The following is a 14834-nucleotide window of genomic DNA, read 5'->3' on the forward strand; positions in this document are numbered from 1 at the left end:
ACGTCCAATACATCAAAAGAAGAGTGCGTATTTTGCCTCGGTAATTGCAAAGATGATTTACCTTGCAACAACTTGACAGGGATATGTGCGAACGGATGTAAGAACTATTGGACTGGGGAATTCTGTCAAGGTGTGCGGTTTGTATCCTCTGTGTTTTTATTTTTATTTTTAAGTTAAAACTATTACGCAAATTGTCTTCTGATTACTTATGCTATAAATAAAAAAAATCTTTAAAATTGCAAAATAAGAGCTTGGTCTTTGTTTGAACATAAAGAAAACAATTACCAAAAATATATATTAAAAAGGTTTTATGTTTCATAATAAAGTCCAAACGCTTACATGTAATCTGACCAATCCATATTATAAATGCAATTAAATGTACCCATCATAAGGAAATCTCAGTTGAATTTTCTGATATTTATTTTATTTTATTTTTTGTATGTGTTTTTTTTTATTTTGTTACCTATAGATTGCACAGTTGGTTTTCATGGAGAAGACTGTGATAAGAAATGTGGACAGTGTGTGGATCGAATGCCATGTAATGTTTCATCTGGTGTTTGTCCATCGGGGTGCCAAAACTACTGGGTAGGACATATGTGTACAGGTAAATAAAAATATAATGACCAATATGTTTATCAACAAATAAGATAACATTAATTTTAATTTAATTTAATTTTGATCTCTGTATATTTTAATGGTTTTCAGTGTTTTTCTTCTTGGTTTTGCATTAGCTGTTAGGCAATTTACAGTGTAAACGGTTAGGTAAAGAAGGGTGCCGATGTTTTAATTCACGTGTTTATACGCCAAAATGTAACCAATACCATAGTAGATAAAGCGCACGTAAAAAAACCAACAGACGATTGATATCTTTTTGCAAATCGGAACTAATAGCTAGAAAACAGACTACTGAAAACAAAAATCAATCGAAATTTAATTATTTCTCTTTTTATATGAAAAAAATCAATTGTAAGGTTAAACCTTTTAGAATGTCTGCCTTACAAGTACGGTCCAAATTGTTCGTTGGACTGTGGTCATTGTAAACATGCTAGACCATGTTCCGGGATGACTGGAAAATGTGCAGATGGATGTCAACAAGGTTGGACTGATGATTTTTGTTTAACAGGTATGAGTACATGTTAGACCGTTTCCGTTTCAAACAGTTAGAAATTAGCTTTGGACAAATCTTATATATTAAATTTGGATATATCTATATTTTTAGCGATTTCAACAGACATTTTAGTAACAAAAAATAAGTTATATTTGCAATTCAAGAAAGTAAGATCTTACAAAGTTTCTTTACACCTTGGGGGAAGGTCACTATTGCGGTCGAAATTTATTTTTCCAATTTTAATGTTTACAGTGCTTCGGTAATGATAATTCTAATAGTCTACCAAAATGTTATTGTCAGTTGTTAGTTTTTTTTATTTGCTATGTAATCAAAGTCAAGGACATTTTTGGTTTAAGTTTTTAATGCTTAAAAGTGAAAAACACTGTGAACTTTTTTTTGGAAACGAATTAGAAGATAAAAAATAAGCTTGAAAAAGAACTCTGACCTGTACATCAAACCAACGAAAAATGAAAAACATGACACGAACCTTGTTTACATAGGTCTGTATCTTGCTGATGACTCTACGGCTGACCCAATATTTGGTTGATAGCTGGAAATGTATTACTAAAGCATTGCAACCGATTAAAATAGAGAAACAAAATTTGACCCCAAAAAAAGTCAAGATCATGTCCCTTTAAATTCACGATGTCAATATCCTTACTGTTCTTTATTTTAGGCGAAGGTATATCGACCCTATATCTCTATGCCATCATAGGTGCTCTCGCCATGTTTCTATTGGTAGCCATTGTTGTCATTTTCCTCAAGGTAGGACGGAAGTCTACAAATCCTTACCATAAACATCCCACTGACGACGCCAAGCCAAACCTTCAGAACGCTTCAAACAATTATGACAGCTTAAAACGACCCGGGGGAATGAATATTTACTTCTCATTGGAACCGAAAAAACAAGAGTCGCATTATGAAGACATTAACATATCCATATGAGATCACATTTATATAAACATCGAAGTTCAAACACTTCCATTAACAATAGTTAGTTACCTATTTTAGTTACATATTTTAGGATAAAACTTAACTGTACTTGATATGGTGTCAATCATTGGCATTGTGACTAAATTACTGCCACGTTCTAAAAGAAAATGATATTTTGTTTGCTAAAGATCTGATTCTGCATCAGTAACAAAATTTGCCAAAAAGAATCCTTTTTGTAATTATATTTTTGGTACTTTTTCTTAAATTATTTTCTTTATTGAAAAGCGAGTTTGGAAGAAAAGACCGTTTAAGAATAATCATTTTTGAATTTTTAAAAGAGACATTTCCTGCTTAATATCATTAAATGAATACGTACACATTCAGCACTTTATGCTTGATGGGATTCTGATGTTTGATATTTCGTGTTAAAAAGCAACCATAAAAGACAAATTTCAACAAAGTATTTGACTATTATTTGCCAAGTAAATGAAATGTAGTTTTTTTTAGTTTTACACATAATAACAGGAAGGGTGGGCCTTTTTTTTAGAATAAGACTTAATTTCAAAATGAAATCAGTCTCTGTAGATTGGAAAGATTTGGACTTAAATGCATTAAAATCGAATTTAAAGATTTCAAAAAAAAAAACAAAAAAAATTGGCAAAATATCAAAATATATATCGGGAGTGAAAATGTCCATGAATTAGATAAACGTGCCTGCATAGCAATTAAGGTGAATCCCTACTCGAGTGACATCATCATCGGTATGCAATGAATTGAAAATTATTTTATGTAATGATCAATTTTGGATAATCACATACCTAATGTTTAGACGTTGTATTATTAACATATACTAAATAAAAGTATCTTATCAATATTTGCTCTTTAACCATTTTTACACTATTAAATGTTATATATTGTTTCTAATGTACAAACATTAATCATTAGTACATATGTAATGCTCAACACTAACATGCTTTATTTTGGGGCTTTACTCCTAAAAAAGAAGATTGTTACATTTTAGAATAGAAACAATCAGCGTTTGTCGACAGAAATATTTTAATGTCATTAAAAGTGACATAGATAGAACGTGTTCATGTTTTATAGAAGTTGTTAAAAGAAAACAAGCCAGTTAACAACTTAATGATTTTATCTTTTATATGACATCATATATAAATCTAAATATAGAATATATAAATGTATGAATATAGAATAATTCTTTATAACGAGTGTGTGAAAAGAAAATTCTATCTCGGGGTTTTAGACGAGGACCTGCCATGTTCTAAAGCGTGAACCTTAGAGGTGGAGTTCCACTATACCACACGAATATGTTATTAAGAAATATAGTACGAGTTTTCATGAATGTTGCAGAATAACCTCCGAGGTCGAGAAATCTTGTTTAGATATATAAAAGCCGAGGCGAAGCCGAGCTTATTATATTTCTAAACAACATTTCGATGCCGACTTATGCCCATTTATTAAATATTGATAAGACAATAACAGCAAAACAAAGGGTGCTTAAAATAGATTAATTATGGAAAAAATTTTCATTTATCAAACCCAAATCTGCCGATCAAGTGTTAAAACATATCAGTTAATAGAATACTAGTATTTTCCTGTCCTTTTTCGGTCGCTATTGTTTTTAAAAAGTATGTTGTAATTAGACTTATAAATAAATATATATATATATATATATGTGTGTGTGTGTGTGTGTGTGTGTGTGTGTGTGTGTGTGTGTGTGTGTGTGTGTGTGTAAATTGTTCGAACTTAGGTCTTCGGGAAATCAAACAATCAATATTTTTCTATGATACGTTAAAAGGGCATACCGTTCATTAGAAACAAAAAACTTCTCGTCATTGTTTTAAGTTAGATAAATCTTGGCAAATAAGAATAAAAAATGAATAAACGCAAATATGTTTACGAACACACACGCTAACGCAGGTGAAGATTGCAACTATTTTTTTCTAGTACACGTAGTAACACACAGGATGCACAAACGATCATTCAGATTACATGACTGGCTTGTCAACAGTAACTGTGTTAGCACTTTACGCATTTAATGTGAAATAAGAACATTATCGACATATATCATGACAATGATCAGACAATATCTTATAAACTTAAATTCTTTGTTATTTAGTCTATATGTAAGCAAATTCTTAAAGTTTAGTTCACAACTTTGCTTCTTGTGTCATAAAAGCATTGACTCCAACATGTCCTTTTAAGAGGAGTCAATGCAAGCAATATTGAAATGTTTAGATTCGTATATTTTATAATTGGTTTCCTAGTGTTCTCTGACTGCTCTAATGCATGACCACACTTGATATAAGAGATAGTAATGTAACATCTCTCTCTAAATATATTTCATTCATTGCAGTTTAATATATGTCGAAAAGGGAACAACACCCTAACTTAAGCATGCGTATTTTTTTCAACACAGGAATTCGCCAAAATGTCGAGTACACTTTTGACCTATATTGCGTACTAAATTACACGCGTATCCAGCTCATAAACAAACACTTATCTTTACTTTTTAAATTGAGCAATTCGTATTTAATTTTGACAATGCAGCCTAACTTACGAATACAATGAAGTGGTTTTAACAAGGCTGTATTAGCTTGTTAAATGTTTTGACAAATCAAGAATAAATTACACCCTTGAACCTGCCAAAATTGCAATTACTAGATAATTATAACAGCATCTTACACAGCAGGAAGTTTTTTAAACCATCAAAATGAAAACCACTTGAAAATTGGCAGTACATAACCTTTGTAAAATATTATATTTATTCTATAACCTCTATTCTGACCGAATGGCATTATTTATAAACTACGATTTGATAGGATAGTGTGAAGGGTTGGTATTTTCAGAGCGATTCTAGAACGAAATCACTGATGCTATAGTTGGTGTTTTATTCCTACCCAACTTAATTTGTTATTAAAGTTGTAATTCTATATTACGTAAACATTCAGTACTGTTAAGAAATAATAAATATATTGTGATGACATATAATTTTATATAATGCAAGAGTACACCGAATTTAGTAATTCCCATCTCTATCTGAATTTACTGTCATTTAACGAGCTGATGAACACTTATGTCATCTGAAACTTAAAACATTGTCAAAATCGACTGTACTTTCGCCTTTTCTTATGATTTTGTGTTTATTTGAATGTCTTTATAATTTACAGATATATTATACAATGTACCTACTATACGAAAAACCTGGTTTTTAGTGAATAAACTAAAATGAGTGATATGTTTGTTTATTCATATATAACACCAAGCCTTCTTGTAATTGAGATAACAACTATAATATATCCCGAGTTTCTGCTTCTACAACGTTTAGCTCAATATTTTGACAATTATAAATGCATTTGTGCCTAAACTGCTTTTTTCAACAAGAACAAAAATGTCCATATCTAAAACGCCCTATCCACCGCCCCTTGTTTCAATACACAACCAACAATAGACAGTATAGGGGGATTTTGCATTGCAAACAAATAAAATTTGCCCAGATGATACCGTTGAAAAATTGTGCGAGATGTCCTGAGTATTTCTGAGTGAAAAATATGTATACATTTCCCATTATGATTCCCATTAGGCATTTGTTCATGTTAAATGATTTAAAAGATTTTTTTCTTACATGGATCTTAACTCCACTTCATGGACAAGTATGTGTATTTCCATAAACTTTAGTCGATAAGTGACGAAAACAGTTACCTGGGACAGACTGTAATAACTATTTTGACCTTATTAATACGCTGTTGTCTCAACAATATGTTATAATCTAAACATTTATCGCCAACACCAAAATATGTCTGATAATTTCAAAAGCATATCAATTTACGTTTATATAATTTAGCTTTCACATTTAATTCTTAAAGGAAATATAAACCACAATCAGAGGAAACTTCAGGGCAAAATAAAAATTCTAAGCATGTTGTACATCTTAATTTGATTAAGCTTATAGTTCTGATATTTATTGTTCAATGAGATATGCAGTATCCATTGTCCTAAAGATTATGTCGTTTTTACATTGGTTGCATTACGTGTTTTTTTTTCTTCTCAAAAATCTAATCGATTTCTTTATGATATATCAGTTTATGAATTTGTAAATACATCTAAACAGAATGAACGACAGACAAACTCTATATTTTAAAAGAATCAAGTACGCATGTAGACCCGCCTTGCCATTGGTGTTTTAACTTCCTTTTCACTCAACAAGATATTATTGCGTTTGTGCATTTTCAATTTGAAAGTTTATTATTTGTCAAGACTCCCAAGCAGCTCACTTGACTTTGAGTTCAAAAAAAAATAATATTCTATCTAAATGCGCTTTAAAAGAATGGTCTTCATCATACAAGATGCTAATCATGTTGTTACCGCTCGGTGACACTTCTTATAAAATCATCGTTTGCCTAAGTATCCTGGCCGTATCCGGTGCATTTGGTGAGTATTATTTAAAGATTGATAACACATTGTATGATTAACTTAAGAAATAATTTTTTTCCAAAGAAAAACAATTATTTGAGGTTATGAAAAGTCTGAACACATTTCACCTCTTAAAGTTATTTAAGAGCTAACAGAGATTTTTTTTTAAAGAAAGCGTTCATGGTTTGAAAATGCATTAGTAAAGGCTTGTAGTTTATGACTTATATCAATGCAAACGGTATATTTTAAAGCGTTTTCTTAGTTAAGAGATGGCAAATTAACAGTAACGAATACAACCATGAAGCACCAACGAAAATTTGAGTTATTTTATTGTAATCAAGAATAAGTGATGTATGTGGTTGTTTTTGGCAGTCAATATTGCACTGAATAAACCGGCATATCAGAGTAGAGTATGGCATGACGAAGACGCTCAAAATGCCGTAGACGGTCGTAAATCAAACCAAACGGGGAAAGCTGGAGAGTGTTCTAAAACGTATGGGGATCAAAACGCCACCTGGTGGGCGAACCTGACCAGCATCCACAGAATCCATCACATAGTGGTCTATTACATGAAGTACTATGGACATTGGGGTTAAGCTAACACTTTAAATCTGTTTTTACATATCTTTCTTTTTGTATTTTTTAAACGTTTCCTAAATTATACTATTATCTGAATATAACAATATTTCGCCATGAACACATGTACACGTATGTAGATAAAACATAATTAGGCCTATATTGTACGTGTACATTAAAGGAATGTTTTTTTTCTGCGTTTTATGTAGTTGGTACCAATTTTTCATAAGTTTCCTTTGTTGCTGTATATGAGTGATGCAAAATTAACGAGAGAGTTAAAGGGGCATGGTCACGATTTTGGTCAATTTTTTTTTTCGATTTTAATGTTTACAGTGCTTCAGTAAAGGAATTTTAATAGGCAACCAAAATTTGAGTGTCATTTGATGAGTTATTAGCGAGTTACAGAGCTTACAATTCTTCGCTTTGTTTACAAAACGTTTGTTTACATTTTGAATGTTAAAGTGAAAATTCCAGTTTTAGACATAAAATGAATGTGTTAATCGTTAGGAACTGTTTATTTATGCTTAAAATGAATAATTAGATAGACAAACCAGCTTTAAACAGATTTTTACTGGTATATTGAACCTATATAAACAAAAACAGGACACGAGCCTTGCTTACATGACGAAGAATTGTAAGCCCTGAATCTTGCTTAAAATTCAACGACTTGCACCCAAATTTCGTTTGATCATTAGAAATGCAATCCTTAAGCATTGCAAATAATAAAAACAGAACAATAAAATTGACCAAAATCGTGACCATGCCCCTTTAAGATATTTAAAAAATAAATTATATTATGTAATAGATTTATACTGACATCGCCGTAAGTCACTTGTAAGCAGTCGGTTATTCACTATATTAAACAAATTAAATGATAACAGCTTATATAACTTATTGATGATTGCTTGTTTAAACAGGCAGTGTTGGATCATCTGTTTATGTATCCAATACAACCAATATATCAGATGGATTTATGTGCTTCAGCGACAGTAACTATACAGTTTTCACTGTACCTGCTATTGTTAACATTTCATGCTCGACAAAAGCACAATATGTTATATACTACAACGAGATACGACCAGGTGTCAAGTATCCTGATTATAAATCTACATATGCAAAAAACATGCTTTGTGAAGTAGAAGTCTATGGTAAGCTATTGAATTTATTATGCCTTATCAAATATTTATGTCAAAAACACCTTTTCTCTATATAAATATTTTTTTTTTATTTTTCTGACAGCTCATTATCTACTTGTTGACATTTTTTCGAAATGAATTATATTGTCGATTAATTTATTATAATTTATTTCCTTTTAGTACACATATTAATTTTACGCTAAGTTTAATCAATTTCATATTTCTAATAATCTTGACAGAATTAAATGCATTTAATCTTCCCTTTAAAGTTTTTGGGATTAATGCTAAAAAACTAATAAGTTACGATATGTTACCTTTAAAGATTGAACGGATTTTCGATTAGCATTATCTTTTTAAAGCAACTCCATACTCGTAAAATTCTCTGATGAAAGTTAAATTAAAAAGAGAACTGATTCCAACTCAAAAATGTCAAAACATTTTTTGAGATGTTAGAAAAACATAAACTACAGCATATTTTAGAATAAAACCGTATTTTTTTGTTGATGTAAAATCTTTGATCTTGTTTAGATGTATTGTTAACTGTGTCAGAAAACCACAAATTATTTTAAGATTAATCGCTAGGATAAAAAAATTAAAGAATTTAGACATGAAACTGAAATAAAATAAAAGTCAGACAACGAGATATAACCCCTTAGCATAGATAAAATTAATAACAATTGGAAATTAAGGATAACATTGAGTTGTGAAAAATATCTTGAACTTAACATTTATTCTAATTTCTGTAAGTTCCTAAATAATCGCGAGGAATTAATATCCGAGTTAAATCGCGAGAATCCCGTCTCGCGAATTCTAAATCTCGCTTTTAATTTTGGGAGACATGTAAAATACGTGAAACTATGATGAAATTTCGGCATTTGCGATTTTATGTTCTCTCGAAATGATGGTAGATCGTTGAATCGCGGAATTAAGTGCTCGCGTAAAATAAGGAATCCACAGTAAATCCATGTGATTATATTCACGTAGAATATATACAACTCTCCTGCACAAATTTTTAAGAAATCAAAATCTCACAAAAAAGTATGACATCACAGAACACTGGATCTATTTTATTTTTTTTCTTATTGAATAAGATACAAATATTATATTAACAATCACCATTTAGAGCTTTTCGTTCATTTTATAGCACGTGAATTTTTCAACACTTCAATCCAAATTTATTGATTGCTTTGACATGTGAAATAATCAATAAAAATAGCATGACCTGTTTTGTAAAGTAACCGGCGTTTAATTGTTAAAAAAATTAATTCATTGATACACACAGCAAATGTATGTATGGGGATACGAATGATTAGAAATGAAGAAGAATTCCTAATATTAAGCTTTTGGTAACCATCAGTTGTTTTTTAAGGATGTCCTAACACTGGGTTGTACTATGGAGCAGACTGTTGCTCAAATGTCAATTGTCAATACTGTTACATGGAAACAGGCGCCTGTTTGGACTGTAAACCTGGTTACAAAGACGAAAGGTGTCGATCAGGTAATCAAAGACTAGTTTGTCTGCTATATATCTCAATGTTAAACTCAGGAAATCAATTCTTTATATTTTTTCAAACATTCATCATTCCACATTTTATGACATGAACAACCTTTCAAACTCATACTAAGAATCCAATTAGCACACTTACAATCTATTAGATCTGAAATACGATCAGTTATTTTCATATAAAATGGGATCAACAAAGTAAGCACACGCATAAAAAATGTTAGATAATTTTTGAAAATAATATTTTCATAAAAAACTATTTTTGCAAACCTTAAGAAGCATTTATTATGTAAACTGTTGCATTGCTATGATTTTGATTAATATGCAAGTACTTCCGTCGTATGTATAGTACGAAGTAACAAAAAGTTCAGATACATAAAAACACACTTTGTTTTTTGTTTTTTTGAATTATTGACAACTCATATCTAACTCAAAAAATGCAAAAACATATTATTTTGTCTTTAAAAATTTATTTAATTTTTTTATTTAAACCTTTAAAATTTTTTCCCAGAATACTAATGGCAACCATGTAAATAATTTCGTTGAAACGTTCTTGAGTAGTGTTGACATATTGTTTTTAGAATGCACAAATGGGAAATATGGAGAACATTGCCAGAATGATTGTGGACATTGCAGATATGTATCCCAGTGCAATCACATTAACGGGACATGTGTACATGGATGTAAGTGGGGGTATAAACAACCAACGTGTACACAAAGTACGTATATTAATTATGATTCATAATTTTTTAAAGGACAAATTTAAATGTTGTGCAAGTTTAATATAAAGATTGAAAGAGAGTTTGTCTCCGTTTGAATGTTCTAACCATTTGTCTATATTTAATTTTATCGTAGTTTATACAGTCATATTATTCATAGAAATTGTTATTATATTATGATTGATACAAACACATTATCATAATTATTATTGTTCGTGATTGGAGAGTGTGAAATAGGTTCATATGGGGTGGATTGCAGTGAAACCTGTGGACACTGTCTAGATATCCGCCAGTGTTCCAATAGCAATGGAATATGTCTAAATGGGTGTGATGCTGGGTATCAAGGTGCATTCTGCAAAATACGTGAGTACATGTGTTTCATATGCTATAAATCAAATTTGATTCGATATGAGAATGTTCTACGTTCCTCTAGTCACAAACAGTTCTCTTATATAAAAAAAATCCAATCGCTTACCTGTTTGTTAACGTTATAGTGTTTTGTAGTACTACATTAGTTGATAAAATCATTTGTTCCTCTACTTTCGTTCTGTTTAACTTTTATTTCTATATTTTGATGAAATGGGATAGGATAAAACAAGATTAAGCTTATTTTCAGGATAGGAAGCAGGATACATGATATAAAATAGAGTATTATTGTTTTATTAACATTTTCGATAGCAGCACTGTAAACTACATATTAATCGCAAACTAGTTAAGCTTAAATAATTCTCGAAATAAAGTCACTAAGATATGTATAGTAAAACGCATAGATATGTCAAGTTTATTTCAATTATGACTATGCTTCTTTATCGTATGAAAAATATGACAATATTTCTTAAAACGTATTTCGTCATTGATGTTAGTAAAATCATTTCGTACAGAATGCACTGCAGGAAAGTATGGAAAGGACTGTCAGCTTGATTGCGGGCACTGCAAAAACATGATGCAGTGCCACCACGTGGATGGAACGTGTGTAACCGGATGTGAACCAGGTTTCATAGGAGATAGGTGCAAAACAGGTACATCAGAAATGTTACCGAACACATTGTTTCTAAACAGTGGCACTCATCTTTCGAAAGCAGTTCTTTAGAGCACATTTTCAATTTTGTTTTATTTGCATCACATTTTCTCTTTTTTATAATAGAGAAAATGACACTCTAACTAGATATACCACGAGGTTATGCAAATATCAATATACAATGATGTTTTATTTGTCACTTATTTGGTAGAGTCAATTAAATAATTCATAAACATATAACATTAATATTTTGTTTATTTTTATGTTTATATTTATGTTATAATTGAAAATAAAGTCTGCGACAAGGGATGGTATGGTGATCGATGCAGAGAACAATGTGGACATTGTCGTGATGCAAACCAATGTCTACATACAAACGGAACATGCATAACGGGGTGTATGACTGGGTATTACGGGGATTTATGTAAAACACGTGAGTAGAGGATTTATTTTACTAAAATCACCAACATGTAGACACATTTATGCTTTTAACTTGCATATTGTACATGATATTAGTATCATTTTCATTTTAACATGTTTACCTTGCATAATATAATATCTTGTATTTATATCAACTGAGGTATTTAAAAAAAAATCCAAAAAAATATGCCATTCAAACACAAAGTATCTTCCAGTTGCAGTTACAGAATTGACAACTTATATTTCTATCTATATAAATTTCGTTACGGATTGCCTAAACTTTTAAACAATATTGAGGGTGAAATAAACATGTATGTAAATAATAAATAAATAAATAAATATTTAAATTGAATACAGCCTGTTGCAAGAACAGAAAAAGAGATACCAAAGGCTCTTGGTTTTTCCTGTAATCTACATTTTAGGTGTTTTTCATTGGATACTCTTACTAAGATCAATATCTAATACAAAACGTTGCCAGGAATATAACGTACATGCTGAAAACGCCTGCATCTTTCTGGTGTGAGCTTTTGTCACGAATAATTGAAATTATATAGTGTTGATTGTGTTATTGTGTTATTTCCCAAATATTTTTTTATCAGGTTGAGCACTTCGGAGTTTAGTACACAGCCCTGATTGACAACGCCTCCTTCTACGATGGTCTTTGAGTAAACAAACAATTAATTTGGTGACGCGTGCTGAAATATTTCTTTACAGATTGTATTGCTAGCACTGAATACTAGAACAATGAGTGTAAAATAATGATGTTAATTTAAAAAAAAATGTTTTAAAAAATCAATGAAAGATGACGCTTTTATGTTACAGAATGTACACACAGGAAGTACGGTGATGGTTGTCAGACTGATTGTGGACACTGTAAAGATATGGTGCCGTGTAACCACGTGGATGGGGCTTGTCCAAACGGATGTGAACCCGGATATACACAAGACAATTGTACACAACGTACGACAATGATTCGCTATCAACTTCATGTTCTGGTCAAACGAAGCAAATCAAAATATTTCTATATATCCTTTTTACTTTCATGCATAGAAAAATAATGATATGCAAGCAAATAAATGATTTAACAAACAATACATTGCAACTAAAGAGTCAATTAAAAAAAATATCCAAATCACAAGTTTAGTAATACATTAAAAATCATAGAAAAATGAATATTCAACATACCCATATTAATGTTAACCAAGATTATTTTTTATTGAGACTGTCTTCAAAACACGAAACTCTTGCAGATTGTGAGATAGGAACGTATGGAGTTGATTGTAATGAGACCTGTGGACACTGTCGTGATTTAAACCAGTGTTCCTTCACCAATGGAACATGCTTCACTGGATGTAATGCTGGTTACCATGGTGACCAATGCAAAACAGGTGAGTACATAGACTAATTGTGTGAGCAATATAAATCATGATCTATTAGAATAATGAGGTGTACTTCTTTTTATTTTAAATTTCATATATATATATATATATATACATGTATATCTGTTTAATTAAATTACATGTTCTAAGTATTTGTAAAATAAAAAAAAAAATAAAAAACACCTATTGGCAAAGTAAACTGTCGTATCTTATTCAATGGTCTGCAAATGATGAGATTTTTGTGTAATATAATGAATACTGATGATACCAATAAAAGAATATTTTATATTTCTTTTTTCATGAACATTGTTTCATCAATTTGCTCTGGTAAATATGTTGACATTATATGAACTTTACGTTTCAGTTGACGAGCTGTCTAGAAGAACCCTTCTCTTTTTTATCTTTTCGTTATGTTCCATATTGGGACTGACATGGATTTGTTGGATAATCTCCACAATTTGTAATAGAAGAGGACGGTGTGGACAACAAAATTTTAAACGATGCAAAAAAGAAGTCCAAGCTGAAGATGTACATATGAAAGCTGAAAGTGAGATAATGGCGCGAATATACGACGATACAAAGTGTAAGAGTCCGGTGGAAAATCAGACGTGTTTCAATGTTCCTGAAGACAACACTTATGTTGAAATGGAACATATTTATCAAAATTAAATAACTCTACGGAGCTTGACAGCAAAGTACAACTTAACTATTCAATAATTTATGAGCTCCTTTCCAGGTGATCAATGGCGATCAATAAGGAGGTTCAGATTTTGGTTTTAGTTTTTTTTTTATTTAAAAATCCTTTGAAATATGGAAAACATAAATTCCCTATCGTCGCAGGGTAATTTTCCTTATAGATTAGAGATAAAATTTGGAGAGGCTATATAGAAAAACGACAAATTTATAGTTGCATCAGCCGGAGCCTTTATAGTTAAGACAATGTCATGTAAAATGCACATCACTTAAATGGGTTCCTTAGTTAGAGTTACCTTAATACCAGTTGGATAGGAAAAACTGGATAGGAACATTTCTCAGGATGAAACGTATAAATACAACAGTGAATACTCAGGGAAATTTGATCAATCTACAATCAATGTAATAAAAATTATTTAACATCCGTGGATGCCTAATATAAAGGTGGGAAGTATACCCCCCCCCCCCTAAAAAATGAAAATAAAAAAAGGGGTGTAAAAGTCATAACAATAATGATAATACTAATATTTTTTTTTTTAGCTATGAATTTGCAGGGCTTCGTGTCAGTGAAAGCAAATACATTGCAAAGAATTTTGTTGTACAAAGTGAATGTAAATTTCATTGACTTGATATTTGTTTTCGTTTTAAGTAGCTTGTTTTTTTTATGTTTGACATTGTTTGTATTAGGTTCAATGTTTAAAGGGACTTGGACACAATTTGAGATCAAACATTTTATTTTTATTTTTTATGCATAAAATGGTTAACTGGTGCATTTTAAATGATTGACCAAAATATTAAATGTTGAAGTCAAGTTACAAGCGAGATACAGAGGTAAGAATTGATAGTTATGTAAACAAAGCTCGAGTCTTATAGTTGTTTACAAAAAATGTAATGAAGAATTTTAACATTTCTTAGAC

General features: G+C 30.7%; 2 protein-coding genes across 6 annotated transcripts in view; one reads left to right on the plus strand and one right to left on the minus strand.

Moving 5' to 3' along the window:
- The window catches only part of LOC105323696 (uncharacterized), a 168328-nt gene that overhangs the window by 60107 nt on the left and 93387 nt on the right, over window positions 1-14834 (minus strand). The gene's annotated exons all lie outside the window — the stretch shown is intronic.
- Window positions 6343-14415, plus strand: LOC136271614 (multiple epidermal growth factor-like domains protein 10). Its single transcript, XM_066071968.1, has 11 exons — window positions 6343-6490; window positions 6845-7063; window positions 7966-8196; window positions 9554-9682; window positions 10270-10407; window positions 10633-10770; window positions 11289-11426; window positions 11721-11858; window positions 12668-12805; window positions 13096-13233; window positions 13589-14415. The coding sequence occupies exons 1-11, from the start codon at window positions 6406-6408 to the stop codon at window positions 13891-13893; spliced, it is 1797 nt and encodes a 598-aa protein (XP_065928040.1). The 5' UTR covers window positions 6343-6405; the 3' UTR covers window positions 13894-14415.

Source organism: Magallana gigas, chromosome 9 (assembly GCF_963853765.1).
Source record: "Magallana gigas chromosome 9, xbMagGiga1.1, whole genome shotgun sequence".
NCBI lineage: Eukaryota > Metazoa > Mollusca > Bivalvia > Ostreida > Ostreidae > Magallana > Magallana gigas.

Coding starts and splice junctions, on each gene's coding strand:
- LOC136271614 (XM_066071968.1), top strand. CDS start 6,406: ATGCTAATCATGTTGTTACCGCTCGGTGACACTTCTTATAAAATCATC. Junction 6,491..6,844: donor GGCCGTATCCGGTGCATTTG/GTGAGTATTATT, acceptor TGTTTTTGGCAG/TCAATATTGCACTGAATAAA. Junction 10,771..11,288: donor AGGTGCATTCTGCAAAATAC/GTGAGTACATGT, acceptor CATTTCGTACAG/AATGCACTGCAGGAAAGTAT.